The 20,730-nt window shown below is 43.7% G+C and overlaps 1 protein-coding gene across 2 annotated transcripts in view; it reads right to left on the bottom strand.

Moving 5' to 3' along the window:
* The window catches only part of PRRC1 (proline rich coiled-coil 1), a 194,243-nt gene that overhangs the window by 31,494 nt on the left and 142,019 nt on the right, over positions 1–20,730 (bottom strand). For both annotated transcript variants that reach the window (XM_086961114.1, XM_086961115.1), the window contains exons 7-8: positions 5,346–5,449; positions 2,428–2,530 (exon numbers count right to left, since the gene is read on the bottom strand). In XM_086961114.1, coding sequence (XP_086817240.1) covers positions 2,428–2,530; positions 5,346–5,449 — 207 coding nt within the window. The remainder of the gene's footprint in view (positions 1–2,427; positions 2,531–5,345; positions 5,450–20,730) is intronic.

The raw sequence follows: 20,730 nt of genomic DNA, 5'->3' as shown, positions 1-20,730 counted from the left end.
GCAGTATTGGACAATTACTACTGCTGCTCACTTCTCGAACACTGCTGTTTTAATATTATGGGGTCCACCTTCAGCCCGTACGTCTGAACAACTGAACTGCCTTAAGATACTAGAACAATATCAGAGCCTAGCCAATAAGATTAAGTTTCAAGACACAAACAAACATTCCATAGCAAAAGTAACAAGCACTGGCAAATGGCAAAAGGTCTGGCTTGTAACTAAAGCTTCTGGTTGTGTCAATGTATGTTTGCACTCATCCATGTATACACAATCTACTATTATTCAATAATTCAGTGAATTATTCATTTACACATACACACATACCACCCAATGTTGCTTGGGTGGGGGGAGTATTTGGCCATGCCTGGGGGTCACTCCATTCACTACAATCTCTGTGCTGTCTAGTAAATATATCCCTGCTCTGGGATCGTCCTACTGCAGTTATTCCCAATCAGGGATCCACTAGGTAGATTGCATTACTTCACTTTTATAGTGAAGTTAGTGATTGTGATTCATAAAACAAAACAGGCTTCTGGAAGCACTTCCACAGTAGCTCGAGGAAAAAGGCATCAAGGGGAAGCCCTCCGGTATGAGCACCAGAAGGACATACAGCCCTTAGTGTGAGCACGTGATGATCACGTTCTTTGCAATCACATCCTCTGCACCACAGAGAGAGAACATGAACATCATGTTTCACACACTAAAAAGGTCAAGTGGAGAAAGACATTAAGTAATTAATGGCTACATGAGAAGAAACAGTCTTCGAGAAATGTTTGAATGTTTTGTTACTTGCGTAACCTTCAAATGCTAATGCTAACAATAAAGATGCGTTAAAACTTTTTCCTGACCATTTCCTCAATTATATTGAAGCTTCTTTTCTCCTTTACAGAACTATGCAATCGTAGGCCTTAAAAGTTCTTAAAAAGCTCTACTCGTTATTTGTAATATGATTATGTTTTAGTAGTGACTTGCAGCGAGCAGAAGAGGGCAGATGATGGTCATCTGTAGCCAGGAACACCATAATATCCCTTCAGACACAATTCAAATTAGCATGTCCTTTTGTAACGAGTTGCACTGCTCTCTCCTATGAATAAGAGTCCTCTTAACATCTTGGTGTTCCTCTTAGTAAAGAACTATCAATCTATTTTACGGAAGTCATGGAGACCAGTGATGTTACTGTCTGATGCTGCAGGACCTCTTTTTGTTGTGGGTTTTTTTTTTATACACAAGCCCTTTCTGGTAACTAGAACACCAACGCCATGGCTTCTCCTGTTACATAGTCTTGAAGAACTAGGCCTATTTGAACCTCAGAGCCCTGAAGACTTATTGAATTGATGGACTCAAGTATTGAACAAAAGATCTGAATGACCCGAATTGCTACAATCAGAAAAATAATCTTTTATATCTTGGTGGATTTATACCAACCGACAATTTTTTTTACCCATACCCACCGCAGTGACATGCTTCATTACTGGATCGGCTCCTTACCCTGACACATGGATCTGTAATGATAAGGTGGCCAGTTCCTGTGTAATAGCTCTTTTCGGGAGGTCTTTTTCCATTATTATGAGGGTAAGATGCTGTCTCTGAACAATATTTGTGTTTAGAAAGGGAAGGGATCCATATACTCCTAAAAACGCCTAGTAGTAGAATCAAATAATTGTATTCTGGTCTTCTATGTAAAGATTAAAAAGTAACAAATCTGAATTGAGATTATTATTTCCCCTTATCTAGGTCAACATGTTTAAGCCAATTTATGAAGTCTCAGAGTAGAATCTGTCTTTCTCGAAAGTTGGGGTGGAGAGGTCCCCAGACCCCACCCACTTCTAACCCTTTCATGCTTGATATAAACTGCCTTCTGGTAGAGAGGAAGCATCCAAGGTGAATAATATCTAGATGTCCTATGTTGCAATACTAAAGCAGTCATGAAATCTGCCATCTGGTTCTAAGATCTATTTAATATGCGGGAGGGTGGCCAGTAGGGAAGGGGATGCCGAGTCAGTCAGTTACCGCAATTTGATAGCTGTATTAGACTGTGATAAACATTGCATGACTTGTAACTGTGATCGTAGAACCGACAGGTATTGGGACACAGATTGTTAATTAACAAGGCACTTGTAATAAAGGACAAGGTATAGTAGCCCTGGCAGAAGTAGTTCTATCGAGCGCAGCACAACAATAGCTAGCAGTTTAAATTAGATTATATTCCCATGAATGCCCACAGTGTTAATGACAAGTTGCACTTAAGTTATTGGTCTTTCATATAAAATCTAAAATTCAGAAGTTACTCACTCATGATAGTCCTAAAGTATAGAGAATAAAAATGCACATTATGTCCCTGACTGAAAATATCAAACAGCTTTACAAAGTCACATCTAAACACATTTTTTAACGCTTGTAATGGAATGATGATTTGACTGAATTTACCTGCTGTACGTAATCCAGAGGCACAGGTGTAGCCTGTGTGAAACTCTCCAAATGTATTCCATGGGTTGGATCATCAACAATTACGCAACCAATATCGAACCATCTGCAAAAACACAATGACAAATCAAATCTCCGCAGTCGAGACCATGTACTCAAACTGCCTATGTTGGATTTATCAATTAGTAAAATATGCAGAGTGGTCTGAAGACACAATAGGCACCTTTAAACGATAACGTTCTGTTATCACAAAACGTTTTGCAAGATAGATTCCTACAAATAATACTTAAATTCATACTAAATGGGAAACGAGAAGACATCTAATGTCTCAAGAATGGAGCAACACTGAAGTTTCATCACTGGTATTATATCACTTTGAATTTCACTGCCAGTAAGCTCAACTTTTCCCTGCGTGTTTACTGGGTGCTGAACCGGTTTTGACAGCCCATGACAAGAGAGCCACTATTAATTTTGCATGTGCAAATCTTACGAGGTTTCATGTTCTCAATATGTGGTAGTTACATGCTTGCATTCCTCTTGCTATGTAGTTATGGATACAATTTATTGACGTCAACTGAACAACAGGTAGGTGTTTTGTAGCAGCCAACAACTACTTTAATGAAGCAACAGCTTTTTCCTCACTACAAGGAGAATGACATATGCAAATTAAACTTACTTCTGATTAGATTATTTGTCAGAAGTCACTAATTCTCCGTGCTGTTTACATTAATGAAATAGATGTTACCTTCAAAAGTAGATAAATAGGCTTGCTACAGTAAAGGAGCAGAGTCCAAAATAGGTCAATGGGGCCAGATCCATGACAGATTTTCAGGATCACTAAGGATTATACAAACTAGTTCCATTTAAATGTCATTAAAATAAATGCATGGTAAACAGACGTCTTACAAATTGAGCATAATCTGACCAATTTGGACCTACTTTGGAAACCCCTGCTTTAAATGGTCATATGACAATCAAAGCACAATCATTTCCCATTTCCGAAATATCAAAGCAGTGTAGCTGAGAAGTAACTCAACTAACCGAAAGAGAGCACAAATGCCCATTACACTGATTGCCATTTAACAACTTGGGTGGTAAAAACAACAGGTTCTGGCTATTGTCAACATGGTGATAAAAGTCAGCGAAGGATCTAACCTCTCTAAGCTCTCGAATAAACTCCTCAAATTGGACACAAATTCTATATGTCCTTAGTATTTAAGTAGGTGGCTTTAGTGCAGCTTGTGAGAGGTTGTTGTGGTCAAGATACATTTACCCAGGACTTTAATTGAGAATGCCTATTTCCTATAAAGAAATGCCATCTAATTTTAACTGGGTAAAGATGTATAATGAGACGACACACCAGAAGACATTCAACTACTCAAAAAAAGTGTCATAACAGCCATTTAACCTACCAGAGCAAAGTTAGGAAATATGGCCCTTTATGAGGGCATATCTAATAAAAGCCAATAAAACAAATCTGGGCGGACAGTAACATTCAATGCATCAAACGGTGAGAGAAACTGCTATCAGTGGATAGCAATTCAATCAAATGGTAGATGAGTGGAGAAGCAACACTTGTCATGTCCAATGTAGAGTTAGATGCTCCTGAAAAGAATCTACTGAAGGTAAAGACTTGAGACAAGAAAATAGGGAACAACAAATTACTAATAAAGTTGACAGAAGTTGCATCACTTTGTGTGTACTTGGATGAATAAGCTTTGTACACAGGAAAAAGGAAAGCCATTCATTAACAAACACGAACGGTAATAGAAATCGCTGATTACAGATTTCCTGGTAACGTAAAAGCAGGAATATCTGGACTAAAGGACATCAATGAGAATGATATGTAATCAGCGATAGCTATGAAAACACACAGCAAACGTCAACTGTTTTGTTGGCCCTAAATGACTGACAGAGGAACAAAGTTCGCAATTCTTCAAACCAGTGCATATGCCTCAGTTGCATTGCTGTGATTTAAGTAACAACACAGCTCAACCACCCAAGTTCTGTCACAACTAGATAATCCACTGTCCAACTCTAGAATGCAAATTGTGACACAATCCCTGTCCATGTTACCTGCAACAAATTCAACTGTGCCATAATGTGTGCCATATCACTACTGTTAAAAAAACTGATTAAAGCCTTAGGCTTATTCTTTTACGTATTTATTTGGTATTTCAAGTGGAGCAAACCTAGGCAAAAGTCAGCGAAGCACTGTACATGTTTAAAGACAAGCAAAGTTAAATAGTAATAGAAGAGGAAGCTGTGATGTGGATGGTTAATACATTGTGATGTAGTGTTCTCTAAAGAGTTTTCAACTCTTTCCTTTATTGGAGCAGCGTTGAGAGGGTCCTAATGGATACAGGATTGTTGATCCAAATCAGGGGTGCATAGATGAAAAGGGTCAGCTGTGTGTTTTTTTCTTTTTCTTTGGCTGAAGTCCAATGGTATCCTGGCTGTGAGTGTGGCGAGAACAATAAATATTCACCCTCATACTTACTGCTTGAACTAAAGAAATGTGTCAAGAAAAATACTTCAGCTTTATCTACGTATGCCTCACTCTTGGAACAACATATTACAGTAAGATATAGTTGTATCATCATAGCGTAAAATGGTAAACCATTGATCAGTACTGACAAGTAGAGTCTTAAGTGCTGATCTCCCTAAAAAATGTAGGATATTCTTTACGTTTGGCAGAAACGTTTGCTGAGATAATATAACACAACTTAAAGTTCAAGTTCCCATTACCCAATTACGTTAAAGTCCACAAAAACAAAGCTAAAGATAGACAAGTCATACTCATTCAGAATACCTTAAATTTTGTATAATTAAGGTTAGTGTCAAGAGGAAACAGACAACTCTGCACAAGACAGTTACAAATTCTAACATGCACACATCAAAATACATTTGTCTCATCTCACCTGTCAGGTAGTAACTCTGCAATAAAGTTTTCTATTGAGACAGCTGGCTGCTTCTCATGGATCACTCCAGTCCGCCTCAAGCAGTCTATCCTTTCCTGGGCTCCCTGGAATAAAAGCACGTTATTGTTACATGACAGTCTAGTCAAGGTATGTGTATAGCCCTATTGAAGAATGTTACAAACACAAACATCACAGTGAAATTAAGAGTTTATTCATAAATATTTGTTGCTTAAGTATATTGAATGAGGTAGTTACAGGTATATGGCAGTGCAAACAAGAACAGAAGTGAAATATGAACATCTTTTTGTGACATTTGTAATAAAGCTTGAAACATTGAGAGAACATATTTGAACCAGTTGTTGAATGGTTGCACAGATTTGTGATGTTGTGGTGGCGACGAGTGATGTTGTGGTGGCGACGAGTGATGCTGTGGTAGCGCATACTGATGTTGTGCCCCTAAGTGATGCTGTGTTGGTGCTGAGTGATGCTTTGGTGATGAGATAGATGGAGGAAGGGCGATAGCTAGAGTGAGGGAGGGCGATAGCTAGAGTGAGGGAGGGCGATAGCTAGAGTGAGGGAGGGCGATAGCTAGAGTGAGGGAGGGCGATAGCTAGAGTGAGGGAGGGCGATAGCTAGAGTGAGGGAGGGCGATAGCTAGAGTGAGGGAGGGCGATAGCTAGAGTGAGGGAGGGCGATAGCTAGAGTGAGGGAGGGCGATAGCTAGAGTGAGGGAGGGCGACAGCTAGAGTGAGGGAGGGCGACAGCTAGAGTGAGGGAGGGCGACAGCTAGAGTGAGGGAGGGCGATAGCTAGAATGAGGGAGGGCGATAGCTAGAGTGAGGGAGGGCGATAGCTAGAGTGAGCGAGGGCGATAGCTAGAGTGAGCGAGGGCGATAGCTAGAGTGAGCGAGGGCGATAGCTAGAGTGAGCGAGGGCAAGGGCGATAGAGTGAGCGAGGGCGATCGAGTGAGCGAGGGCGATAGAGTGAGCGAGGGCGAGGGCGATAGAGTGAGCGAGGGCAATAGAGTGAGCGAGGGCGATAGAGTGAGCGAGGGCGATAGAGTGAGCGAGGGCTATAGAGTGAGCGAGGGCGATAGAGTGAGCGAGGGCGATAGAGTGAGTGAGGGCGGTAGAGAGGTAGAGTGAGGGCGGTAGAGAGGTAGAGTGAGGGCGGTAGAGAGGTAGAGTGAGGGCAGTAGAGAGGTAGAGTGAGGGCGGTAGAGTGGTAGAGTGAGGGTGATAGAGAGGTAGAGTGAGGGCGGTAGAGTGAGGGCGGTACAGTGGTAGTGTGAGAGTGGTAGGGAGGGCGGTAGAGAGGCAGAGTGAGGGCGGTAGAGAGGTAGAGTGAGGGCGGTAGAGAGGTAGAGTGAGGGCAGTAGAGAGGTAGAGTGAGGGCGGTAGAGTGGTAGAGTGAGGGTGATAGAGAGGTAGAGTGAGGGCGGTAGAGTGAGGGCGGTACAGTGGTAGTGTGAGAGTGGTAGGGAGGGCGGTAGAGAGGCAGAGTGAGGGCGGCAGAGTGAGGGCGGTAGAGTGAGGGCGGTAGAGTGATAGAGTGAGGGAGGTAGGGTGGTAGAGTGAGGGTGATAGAGAGGTAGAGTGAGGGCGGTAGAGTGAGGGCGGTACAGTGGTAGTGTGAGAGTGGTAGGGAGGGCGGTAGAGAGGCAGAGTGAGGGCGGCAGAGTGAGGGCGGTAGAGTGAGGGCGGTAGAGTGATAGAGTGAGGGAGGTAGGGTGGTAGAGTGCAGGCGGTAGAGTGGTAGAGCGAGGGCGGTAGAGTGAGGGCAGTAGAGTGGTAGAGTGAGGGCTGTAGAGCGGTAGAGTGAGGGCAGTAGAGTGGTAGAGTGAGGGCGGTAGAGTGGTAGAGCGAGGGTGGTAAAGTGAGGGTGGTAGAGTGAGGGCGGTAGAATGGTAGAGTGAGGCCGGTAGAGTGGTAGAGTGAGGGCGGTAAAGTGGTAGAGCGAGGGCGGTAGAGTGGTAGAGCGAGGGCGGTAGAGTGGTAGAGCGAGGGCGGTAGAGTGGTACAGCGAGGGTGGTAGAGTGAGGGCGGTAGAGTGGTAGAGTGAGGGCAATAGATTCAACAAGGCTGCTTATCCAGCTACATAAAGAAGACGTGTTGTTCTCAAGTCTCAGTGGGGCCAACTCACTCACTGGACCCAGTGCCTGCTTGCCAGGGAACATGTATTTCAATGCACACCACCTGCTTAGATTGAAACGAACTCCTGCACCTCCATCGTTTAATCCTATTTGACGTATGGAAATCACACCCGTGCATTTTCAATATACACGTATTCAACCATGGGGCAAAAATTTAATTTCATAGAAATCGTTAATAGAGGAGCATGGTGTGAAATTGCAACTCAAGAAAAATAATCGACCCTACTAATCTTCTGAATAACAGCGCCTGCTGGAACCTGAGACATGGGTCCTTCCTTGGAAGGGTTTGGTTGAAATGCAAAGCAAATCCTCCATATAAATTCCACATACAGGGCACACTGATCAGTAAGAAGGTAAACAACTAAATGAACTAAGTGCAGGTCATCAGAAAACTACATCTGGAACAGATATTGCTACCGCCAGGCTCTTAACAGATACATAGAATATGTTTTCGATAATAGTATTTTATTTATTTTGAAATTTACAAGGGTGATCCACCGTTGGTGCTTGTAAAAAAAGAGCAGTGCAGAGTGGGTGGGGGAGAAGGACACTGGCGACAGAGCAACATGGAAAGTAGATTGGGAGAGAGGTGCACATGAGCGGCGGCTGAAAAGCAAACAACACTTTTGAATATAAAAATAAATTAATTAATGTACGAGGCACAGGAAAGCGGTATTGAAATGTGCACAGAAACGTGGGGTCAATGGACTATGTAAAGACTTACATTAGGGGAGTAGCATTGCTGTGGTGGGGGCGCGCATTCCTTTGAAATCTGATGGGGGGGTTCAGACAAATGGTGTATGGAGTGCGACGTGCGATGTGGCTGGTGATGTGCACGCGCCTGGGTCACATGAACTGTGCCTAATACGCAGTTTGGGGAGACTTTTTGGAAACCTTACTATAAACTCGCCGAACAATGCTTACGAATTGGTCAGCGAGACCTAAAAACCACCATTGACTGTTATAAATAAGAAAGTGAGCTAATCCCAGAACTGCAACGCAAGTGGGACAGCAGGCGGAGTTATAAAGGAAGCGATGTAGAAAAGTCAGTTTCTCAGATTTATCCTAAATTTAAAATATATTTTTCTAAACAGGATAGGAGACAATTTCAAGTCAATGAGCCATTTTCCACCCACGGATTTCACGGAAAATTTGAAGACTACTAGTGTGTGTGTCCATTCAGGATTAAGGACGCCTGTTGGTTGATAGCAATGCCATATTCTTGTAATGTGTGAGGTGCATCTACTTGCAACCATTGTGTCTGGGCGCAGCACTGTGCTAGTTTGTGTCACTGCGCTCCCACTACAACTGAACAATGTCGTCTATTGTTTTTGTACATTTTATAAGACATAAACGCAGCAGCATGACAGGTTTTGAATTCCAGAGTGAATTCTGGGTTTCACTGTAATAACGGAGCAGGTTTTCATACATGAATACGGTTCAATGATATTTTGACCATGATGACTTGACTAACTCTTTTTGGTATGTGGTCCATCACAGTGCTTATCGAACACAATGCTCGCTATGTCACACGTAAACTCTTAATAACTATGCGCGATATTTCAGCATGAAGTCTTGAGTTTCACTCTATTTTAATCATTTTTTCATGTATTTTCATTATTGGGTGCATGATATGTAGAACATGTCTATTGACTGTTTGGACTGAGTTGGCTCTTGTTTGATTTTGTTTTTAGAGACCCCTGAGGAAGGGTCCTTCATGACCCAAAATGCATTGGGTTTTGATGAGTGATTGGACAGCATAATACGATGTGAAGAAGAATGAGTTATGAAACATGAAGAATATTAAATTCATGATTTAAACAGATGAAATTGGATTAAAGTGTTTTCTGTGAACAGAAGGCCATATATAATATGAAGAGAAACTAATCAGCTTCAACGCTCTAGAGCACCCATCAGCTAGGGATTGGCTCGCCAAACCGGACATTTGCGACAATGGCCATTTAAAATGTACCATAAAAGAAGTGAACCAAGAAATTTGTTGTTAAAAATGTCATAAAATGAATGTTAATCTATCTGGTAAGCCAGCTTTGTGTTGAGCTTCTATGCAAAATATTTCTTTATATGTACTTGAAGGCTCCACTGCTCCAGTTTACAAGGGAGAAATGTATTCAAAGAAAGGAAAATGCTACTAACCAGTATGCATCTGTTCTTGGCATGCAGAGCTGCAGAGTTACACACTGTGCATAGATGGCCACCTAGTGTTGGGCCCGGATGTTTGCAGTTTGTTTTGTTGTAGAAAAGTCTTTGGAAGTCACGGGATAGGTGACTCCTCCTTTGGATGATACTGCGCATGGACATCAGCTCCATCCCCAGATTGTTTTTCGCCATTAGGGAAGTGATGGAGCTGCACAAGAAGTAGTGATATCCATGTGATTTGTATCTAATTAAGATAGCACTGGAACAGATACAGATAGCCGGGTGGGCTTGTGTAACTGCAGCTCTACATGCTAAGAACAGATGTATACTGGTAAGTAGCATTTTCCGTTCGAGGCATATGAGCTGCATATAACACACAGTGCATAGATTGTATAGCAGTACCCACACCTAGAAGCCACCACCAGTATCCGTTACAGTAGTTTGAAACAGAGTTTTTAGTACAGCCTGGCCCACAGTGGCTTGTTGTTTAGTTTGCACATCTACACAATAGTGTTTTGTGAATGTGTGCGGTGTAGACCATGTAGCTGCTTTGCATATATCATCTAGGGAAATGTTCCCTAAGAATGCCATTGAAGCCCCTATTTTCATTGTAGAATGGGCTTTTGGAGGAATTGTTAATGATTGTTTGGCTTTTTGGTAACATCACTGTATGCATTTAACAATCCAACTAGCTATCCCCGATTTTGATATGGGTTTGCCTTTATGTGGTGGTGAAAAAGACACAAAAAGTTGTTTAGTCTTACGAAAAGTTTGTGTCCTTTCGATGTAGTACAGTAATGCTTTTTTGACGTCTAAGGTGTGTAGAGCTCTTTCTGCGACTGTTTGTGGCTGAGTGAAAAAGACGGGCAGTTCAACAGATTGATTTAGATGAAATGGTGAAATTACTTTTGGAAGGAATTTAGGATTAGTGCGTAGAACCACTTTATGATGCATTTGCAAAAAGGGTTCTTGAATGGTAAATGCTTGTAGTTCACTGACCCTTCTGAGAGAAGTAATAGCTACTAAGAAAGCTACTTTCCAAGTTAGGAATTGTAATTCGCATTTATGTAATGGTTCAAAGGGAGGTCCCATAAGAATAATGTTTAAGTTCCACACTGGTGAAGGTTCTGGGAGGGATTGTTCTTTTGAATCCTTCCATGAAAGCTTTTATAGCAGGTACTCTAAACAGAGATAGATGTCTATTTGGTAAATATGCTGCAATGGCAGCAAGGTGTAGTCTGATAGACATGTAAGCTAAATTACACATTTGAAGGTGTAATAGGTATCCTATGATGAGTTCAATAGACACATCTAAAGGATTTATGTGGTTGTTTTGACAGTATATTACAAATCGCTTCCACTTAGCAGCATAACATGCTCTCGTAGTCGGACGTCTGGCTTCTTTAATGACGTTCATGCATTCTGGAGGAAGGTTGAGGTAACCGAACTCAATGACTTCAGGAGCCAGATCGCTAGGTTGAGCTGAGCTGGGTCCGGGTGTCTGATCTCACCATGGTTCTGTGTCAAGAGACGTGGAGATAGTCTTCGTTTTTGGTGTGGTACCACAGATAGTTGCAGCAGTGTGGTGTACCACGGTTGGCCCAAGTTGGAATGTTGCCGTAGCTTGCTTATCACTAACGGAAGTAGTGGGAGAGGAGGACAAGCGTACGCAAATTTTCCAGACCACTTCATCCATATTGCATTGCCTTTGGACAGCGGGTGTGGATATCTGGCGATAAAGTTTGGGCATTTTGCGTTTTCGTGGGTTGCGAAGATGTCTATCTGAGGTTGTACCCACATTTGAAAGAACGGTTAAAGAACTTGTGGATGAAGTTCGCACTTTTGGATTTGCTGTGTCTGTCGACTTAGAAGATCTGCCATGGTGTTTTGTACTCCTGGAACGTATTGGGCTAAGAGGAAGATTTTTAGTGGTATAGCCCATCTCCATATCTGCTGTGCTAACTGAGAGAGATGCAGAGAGTGTGTTCCCCCTAGTTTGTTTATGTAGTGCATGGCTGTCATATTGTCTGTGCAGACTAAGACAGCTTTGCCTGATACTTGTTTTTGGAATGCGTTTAGGGCTAGGAAAACAGCTAGTAACTCCAAGTGGTTGATGTGGAGTAACTTTTGTTGCGGTGTCCACCTGCCTTGCATGGTGTGATGCAGTAGGTGAGCTCCTCAGCCGGAGAGCGATGCGTCCGCTGTCAGGATTATCTGAGGAACTGGCTCTAGGAACGGTAGGCCCTTTGAAAGGTTTTTGGTGCTCCACCATTGCAGAGAGCGATGAATCAGACTGTCTACCAAAACTAGGTCTGTTAATTGACCACGAGCCTGGTTACATTGGCGTGCTAGGCACTCTTGAAGTGGACGCATTTGCAGTCTTGCGTGAGGTACTATAAATATGCAATATGCCATCATTCCTATGAGCTGCATGAACACTCGAGCTGGAAGCTAGTGTTGTAGTTTGAATTTTGTTAGGAGAGTTTGCACACTTGTTATCCTGTTTGGAGAGGGATATGCCAGTGTTAGTTGGGTGTTTATTGTGGCGCCGAGATATTTTTTTGTGTGTGAAGGTTGCAGATGTGACTTGGTGTGATTTACTGTGAATCCCAAGTCGTGAAGCAGTTGAATAGTAGCAGGAGTGTGTTGTACACACTGGCTGTATGAGCTGGCTTTTATGAGCCAATCGTCTAGGTATGGGAAGACGTAAATCTGGTGTCTTTTTAAGTGTGCTGCTACTACTGCTAGGCATTTGGTAAACACCCTTGGCGCTGTTGTGACTCTGAATGGCAGCACTTTGAACTGGTAGTGTTGCCCGTCTAGCACAACTCTGAGATATTTTCTGTGCGCTGTGTGGATGGGAATGTGAAAGTAGGCGTCCTTGAGATCTAGAGTGACAAGAAAGTCGTTTTGTGACAGGAGTGGAAGGACTTGTTAGAGTGTGACCATATGAAAATGATCCAACTGTATGTAAATGTTTAGAGGTCTGAGGTCTAGGATAGGTCTTAGAGATCCGTCCTTCTTTGGGATTAGAAAGTATACTCCTTTGTTTTGCTGATGCCTTGGGACTATTTCTATTGCATTTTTCTGCAGGAGGGATATTACTTCCTGTCTGAGCAGTGTTAAATATTCTTGTGACATTGGACGCTGCTTGGGTGGTATGTTTGGAGGGGTGGATGTTAGCTCTAGACAGTAACCTGATATAATTATTTTAAGTACGCACCTGTCTGATGTGATGTTTTCCCAGGCTGGTAGGTATTGTTGTAGTCTTCCCCCGACAGGAGTGGAATGGGACGGGGGAAGGGAAGGGGAGTCATTGGGCAGGGGTAGAGGGAGAGCGGGAGTTGTTTTTACCTTTGCCTTTGTTATTGTTACCCCTGTAACCTCCCCTCTGGTAGCCCTTACTATATGTGGATTGTGTAGGGGCTTTGTATGAGGTAGGAGGTGTGTCTGAGGAGTATCCCCTAGTGGCGCCTCGATAAGATGAGCGGCGAAATGAACATCTGGGAGCCTGCGACTGCAGGGCTCCCATAGATTTGGCTGTATCTGTATCCTTTTTCATTTTTTCAAGTGATACATCTACATTGGGTCCGAATAAGTGTTGCTCATTGAAGGGTTGATTAAATATAGCACTTTGGACTTCAGGTTTGAACCCTGATATGCGTAGCCAGGCATGTCTACGTAATAAAACACTGGTAACTGCCCTGGAGGCGGTGTCCGCTGCATCAAGTGCAAACCGAATAGAGGTGTTTGTAATTTGTTTCTCTTCTTGAATAAGTTCATTTGCTCTATCTTTTTATTTAACAGGGAGGTGTCGCATTAGTGATTCTAATTCGTCATAATGTGCCCTGTCATATTTGGCCAATAATGCTTGTGTATTGGCAATGCGCCACATGGGGAGATTATAAAATCATACTTAAGGATTATAAGGGCCCCAACAAACTCCCTAAGATACCAATTGAGAGCCATTCTTCGAAGGGCCAAGATCAGCATGGCACACCAGTCTTGGCAAAGCACTCAAGATTCTAAAGATCGAGGAAAAGAGCATACCACTGCCAGAAATCCCACTAAATGCATGGATAAAAGCCATAAACAGACAAGTTCTGAAAATCTCATTCAAACTGGACCTTAAATCCCTACGCTATAGCCCCACCTAGACCCGCCGAATAGTTCCTACATGGTAGGCAAGGCACAGCCCTACCTGAATGAGGCCCTGACACCACAAGCCAGAATTAAAATCCTCTCTATGAGACTGTGTACTCTAGGAATCACTGACTGAATTTAACCCCACATGGGCTCATAATGGGGAAAATACAAGCTGCAGACTGTGCCCCTACACCAGAGAATCCTGGCTTCACTTTTTATGCTGCTGCCCCTCCCTTACGACTGAACGCCGTCGTCTTCTCCGCCCAGCCTGCATCATCAAGGGAATCAAGACATGCCGCGAAGCATCAGCCTTGTGCTTTTCTAGAATAACCAGGATGACCTTGGCGAGTCTTGGGAAATTCATTCATCTAATTAGAATGGGTTTAAAGACAGCAAACGATCACAAACAAACCAGTGCCACCAGCGTGGTACAATAAGGGGATCAAGGCAGCCTCCCCTCAAATGAGCCATGATTCTATCCATCCGCCCTAAAGAAATCGCACCACATCAATGGCTCTCTGTAGGAGAAAACCACCAAGGCCTACGAAGCGGTCTAGGAAACTTGGTGCAAGGAGTTATGATAAAGACCCGGGGCTGACGGTCCGAGTGGGTGCAGCGGAGAGGGGATATATTACTTGAACAAAAATACTTTTTAACCAGCAGTCTTTATAGTTTTAATGTGATCATTGTTTTACTCACCAGTTTTATTGTTTCTTACTGTAATGATTTTAATTAATTGAACAGTTAATAAATTCAAATTCAAATACGCCACATGTATGCTGCTTGAGACGCAGTTCTTTTCCCTGATGCGTCAAGTAGCTTAGACTTTTTATCTGGTGGGGCAGCTTCACCTGATGTTTTGTGAGTTTGCTCTTTTGCGTGCGTTGGAAACTACAAGTGAGTCTAGTGGTACTGGACCTTTAATATATGCTGGGTCTGAAGGGGCAGCTTTATACTTTTTCTCTATTCGAGGGTTAATGACCCGAGTTCTGACTGGGTCCTTGAAGACTTCAGGAGCATGCTTAAACACTCCTTTAAGCATTGGTAAAATGGATGAGGACCTTTGTGCATTATCAAAGGTATCCATTAGAAAGTCTTCCTCTACAGGGTCTGTATGCATATCTACTCCATGATATTGCGCAGCTCTGTGTATCAACTGATTAAAACCCATAGTATCTTCTGGTGGGAAGGCCTTGAGGGGCATATGTCATCTTGAGGGACATATGGGATGTCTGGGGTGTTATAATCATCCCACGGGTCAGGTGAGCCTGGAGGAATAGATGGACCATCTATGTTAGCCCCTATATCATCAGAACTATCATCCCTATTGTCATCGTCTGGTATGATAGAGGATGCAGGGGAATGTTGTGATAGGGGAGCAGGAGGTGATGGTATATGTGGAGGAGGAGGGGAAGGAAGTCTTAAAGGCGAGGTAGCCATGTCTTTTTTCTTTGAATGAGGAGCTGGCGCTGGTGTATCCAGTAGTCGCTTTTTTGAAGCTAAATTTAGCTGCCCAGTGATTGGGTCTTTAGCTCAAGTCTTTTTTACTGGGTCTGGATGAAATAAGTCCTCTGCATGAGGACGATGTTTTGGTACGAAGGGAGGCTTCGGCACCGAAGAGGTCTCTTGTTTTTTGGGCAATGTCCTTAACCGGAGAAGTAGGAGTCTTTTTCGGCTCCGGTATATTTTTGGAATCCAATGGTTTTTTCGGTTCCGGTGGTCTTTTTGAATCCGAGCAGGTTTGCTTGGTTCCGACCTGGGTTTCGGTTCAGAAGGAGTAGCAGTAGGCTTCGGCGCCAGTGGTTCGGATGTTGTCTTTTTCGGTTCCAGTAGGTGTGTGCCGGCACCGTGGGAAGGCCGACTCGAGCCCGAGTCGCCTGAAGGCTTAGTTAGCTTCTTAGCCCCGAAGGTGGGGCAGTATAAGCAGTGTGTCGGTGTGCACCCGAGGGCGAGGGTGTGACCGGGGCCTTCTTTGGATGTGTCGAGGAAGGGTCGGGGTCGACGGTCTTACTTACGACCCGCTGTGCTGGAGTGATGTCCTCGACATCTGAATCTTCTGCCTTGGAGTTGCTGTCGACGTTGTGTTGTTCTGGGACGTCAACGCCTTCTTCAAAGATGTCGTCCAGAATCGGAGCTGAAGATCGAGCCATTGTTCTCCTAGCTCTTCGGTCCCGGATAGTCTTTTTGGAAAGAGGCACAAGCGAAACAGTCTCTGTCCTCGTGCTCCGCGGAGAGGTAAAGGTTACACACTTCATGAAGGTCGGTGTGGAGAAACTTCGACACAAATTGAGAACACTTTTTAAATGGCGTCCTTTCCATGAGCTGTAGTCGAGGCCTAGTTAGGCCCGAAGGCCATCGACGAAGACCGGAATCGAAATCTTCGGTGTTGAAGAGTAGCGCCGACTGGGAAAGTGAAACAGATTTTTTGTAAGTTGGTGAGGATTGCGCGCCGAAGGAAATCGGTTCCAACACGGAGCGCTGGAAACACATCCGAGTCCCGTGGCGGAAAAAAACAATCTGGGGATGGAGCAGATGCCCATGCACAGTATCATCCAAAGGAGGAGTCACCTATCCCGTGACTTCCAAAGACTTTTCTACAACAAAATAAACTGCAAACATCCGGGCCCAACACTAGGAGGCCATCTATGCACAGTGTGTAATCTGCAGCTCATATTCCTAGAACATTATGTTTGCTCAATTTGAGAACCATTAGGAAAGGCTAGCAAAACTCTGAGCTATTTGAAAGGCAGTATTTTTTAACAGAATATTAGGAGGCCGATAACCCACATAGTATGATTTTTCCCGCTGCAAATGAAACATGCAAAAATATGATTAAACCCACTTATATGATGGATATTCACTCTCGTAAATAGGGCAATAACACTTTCCATGAAAGAGGAAAATGTACATCTTAAGTGGCAGTTTGCTAGCTTTCGGGGGGAGCATTGGTACTAACGGATATGATTCCTAAAATGGAATTCATCTTTTGGGATAAGATTGATTTTAATTAGGATAACATGTAATATTCCACTTATAAACTGGAAAATTACTAGTACTGTAATCTGTGTACATGGTCATTTTAAACATTGTTCTAGTTTCTCTAGTTTAGGTTCCGACGATTGCTCAAGTATGTATTTTGATGATGTACACTCTGTATTGGTTCGGGTTTCATTAACTGTAAGTTTCATAAATACTACTGAATTACTATTAGAACATTTTCCCCCCAAAAATGTTCAATACAACAAATAGAAAAGATAGGAGCCTTGACGAACATGTAGACAAAGGTCAAGCAAGAGGGCTAAAGGTGATAAAATCCACAACAGCAGTAGCTACATCACACTCAGCACTCAAATAGGTCATAGGCCCCAACCATTCACTCTCGTTCTGTAGAGACGCTTGACTCTAGAAGCAGTTTGTTGCTACTAGTTGGCACTGGAAGCATTTTGTTGCTGGTGTGGAAAAACATATATGTCTGAAACCAAATAAGGCAGCAGAAACTGTAAGTTGCGGTCACAGATCTGCGTGGAGTTAGGTTCATAAAGAGCTCACATTGGGTATGAGAGGTATACTTGAGGAAATCCTTCCCCAAATCCTGCCTCAGAAAATAAAGTAAATGCTGTTTGTGCAAGGGAAGGAGATTCGATGTAGAAGGCGCTGGGAGGAGGAGGATAGGGTACAAACTATAGAGTGTAGTTAAGAGGGGCGAACAAGAAGATGAGGAGGGACTTTGAGAGGGTGTGAGGGGTTCCCGTATTAAAGGAAAACACTCAAACACAGAACAGCAACTTAAAAAGAAAGGCACTCAAAACACAAAATCAACAGGATGAAAACAATAAACAAACCAGTATGCTGGGGTAACAATAATGTGAAATGCATTGGGTCCAAAACAACCGTTGCAGATCAACCCTGGGCTAAAAATAATGTAACAATTTCAATGGCAGATATAAAAAGGAAATGCACCAACACCAGTGTGGAGTAGAGGGCCTTAACAATCCAACATTCTACGGTGAATTTGGTCACTAGAATAGTGGCAAACCCAGCGGGTGGCAACTGTCTTTCACTCCTCTTGAACACAAGTTGGAAAGGATCTCATCTAACAGGAGAGTCTGGGCTTTGTGAGCTATTGCATCTTTCTGTTCAGCCATAGAATGAGAAGTATGTACGGAAAGTATGTTCCGTTTCTAAGATGAGATAAGACCAACAAATTTCCTGACTGCATTGCTGGAATTGTTAATAGTGTAACCAAATGTAAAATTACATTTAATGTATAAATAAAATGTACATCATTTACACTATAAAAGATTACAGCTACATTATTTTGCCACTGGTCATAAAAACAATTACCAAGGTAAATCCGATCCAATTATACAAACTGTATGCTTAATTAAAGTTATCTTCGGTTTCCATAATGTTAATCCTTGATTACATGTATTCATCAAATTGCAATTTTAGATTGACGAGCCGCAGGAAAACAATCACGAAGGTTAAACACAATAGAGATTGTGGATTAATCATGATTGCCCCATTCTTCAGAAACCTTGCCCTAACACTCGTCATTTGTACATAATACATTTTCAGCCTTGATTTTCATGAGAAACAGTGACTGTTTGCTGTCCCTCGTTGAGGTTATTAACATAAATTGCTCCTAGAGTATATTGCTCCAACAACTCCTTTGCTGCTCACCTCGAACTTTAGGACCAGATTTATTGCATTAAATTCTCCTTTTTAACAATATGCAACTTCAGCAGTCACAGTGTGAATGTCTGCCTTACTAAACAATAAGCAAGGATTGCCTCTGATCACATTAACCTAAGGTGAAAGCAAATGTGCCTTTTGTTTCTGTTGCCTAATGACACAACAAATCCAGTCCGTACTCTGTTGACCATTCTATCTGACTCTGAACACCAATAGGAATAGTGTAACCATTGAAAACGTTCAACTAAAGGAGTGCTTTAGACCTGAAGAAAAATTACTTACCTTCAGGAACGCCTTACCTGGTTTTAGACTATATCTAGGAGCAGCTTCCTTACCTTAGAATTAACTTCAGGCATCAGACTGGATCCAGAAATTGTTTGGGAGCAGTAGCCGTGTGCACCGGTAGGTGGTGCCACTCTGCTCCATGTGGCGTCGTCCGTGTCATCTGGGCCAGAAGAGATGTGCACAGTGCCTATAGAGGTGCCTCCCCAGAATGCTGACAGTTTCTTTTCATGAATTTCCACTCCAGGAGTGTGAAGTCACAAAGAACACTGACCACTAGTGCGGAAAACTATGCCCCTGAAAGGGAGGACCAGCTCTGTCCCTAGAATATCGTTAGCAGAGTGGGAAATATGGGTGGGTCGGTTAGGAATCTGCGACTATACAAAGTCTCTACCAGATAAGGCGCAACCAAAGCAAATAACTTGTTCATCAGATAGAGGCTTCGAGCCGCAGATTCTAGGTCATGACTGGAGGCAAGGATTATGCCTTCTTTCTTCATTTTATTCCACAGCAGCAAGAAGGTAACAACAAAAACTACTTTTCCCATGAACCACAGGGAAAATGTAGAAACAGAAACAATCATGGTAACAACCAACCATGAGCCAAGACCAAGTCCAATCAGGGGCAGCCAGCCCAATATAGTCCTTCTCTATGGTTCAATCTTCCTGATAAGTACTCCTCAATTTCCTTTGGGGCTGTTCAGTGCTTAGAATTGTTACATGTTTTTTTGCTCTCTGTTGGGGGTTTTAGCGCGTCGCATTAGATATTGTGCGTGTTCCATGCTGATTTGATTGCCTGTTTAGGGCTTAAAGTGTGCAAGCGTTTGTGGTATTTTTCCTTGCAGGTGTTTCTATCGCCGATTCCTGTCAGCGTTCATTCGGTTTTCCCCCCTGGGGCTGGTTCGCGCGGCACATTCTGGTGCGGTTTCCTAGTTTCGGCGAGACGCCGCGGGGCTGAGGTCTCTCCTCTTCCCTACGCGGCGCACACAATGCTGGCTTGTGCTCCGGTGTCCTCCCACCTCTAGAGGGCGCGGGAGGCTGTTTGGGACGCGGCGCGGTTTTGATCTCTTCCGAGATTCAAAGGCCGCGCGCGCGTCCATTTTCTTAGAGCCATCGGTCTGAGGTGAACACCCGATCGGGTTGTAGCGGCGGAATCGGCTGAATTTACCGGTTTTGCTGCAGTATTTCTCGCAGGCTCCAGCGCTCGATACATTACACAACAGAGCGGGAGTCAGTATTGTACATGTTTTAGAACGCCTCGTTAGAGGTCTTGTATAGCCAGTTGCTTGGCTCCACAGGGGATCAGTCCCAGACCGGAGAGCGCCCTGTCCTAGGGTGTGCTATTTGTATCAGTTGTTGTCAGCAGGGGTCCCCTGGGGATAGAACCCCGTGAATTGCGGCAGTATCCTACTGCTGTGAAATTTCAGCTGACACCCAGTTTTCCTTGCGGCATGGTCTAACCAGGACCAATAACCTTGCCTTTCTGCAGAGGCCCTCTATGTCGTCAGGTATAGAGTATTACGACAAATAGCCGGAGGAGGAGGATCCTCTAGCAGAAATGCCCTGGGGGAGCGGGGGGGGGATTCTTTTTTTGACACCGTTAACTCCTCCGTCTATCAGGCTGTCGGCCAGGCGATGACTCCCTTAGAGGATAGATTGTCCTGCCAAATTAATTAGGCCTTCTTGCGCTGGAGCAACGCATGGGGCCCACCTCCACACCAGTGGCCCCTACGCCCTTCGCCCAAGTGGGTTCCCCTCCAGCCAAACGTCCATGTGTGCCTGGAGTGGATTCGGATGCCTTTGAGCGCTTGCGCCAGGCCTTTTTGGATAGTCTAGCAGCCCTCCTTCCCGCCCCGGCTCCTTCCCAGCCTCACATGTCTCCTGATGCGGACCCCGGACCTTCTTCCCGTCCTTCTGCTCCCCCTCAGGTCATCTCGGACATGCTGGACCCTAA

Source organism: Lissotriton vulgaris, chromosome 3_1 (assembly GCF_964263255.1).
Source record: "Lissotriton vulgaris chromosome 3_1, aLisVul1.2, whole genome shotgun sequence".
NCBI classification, from domain to species: Eukaryota; Metazoa; Chordata; class Amphibia; order Caudata; family Salamandridae; genus Lissotriton; species Lissotriton vulgaris.
The sequence above is the reverse complement of the archived record's forward strand: the minus strand, read 5'-3'. Positions and strand labels throughout refer to the sequence as shown.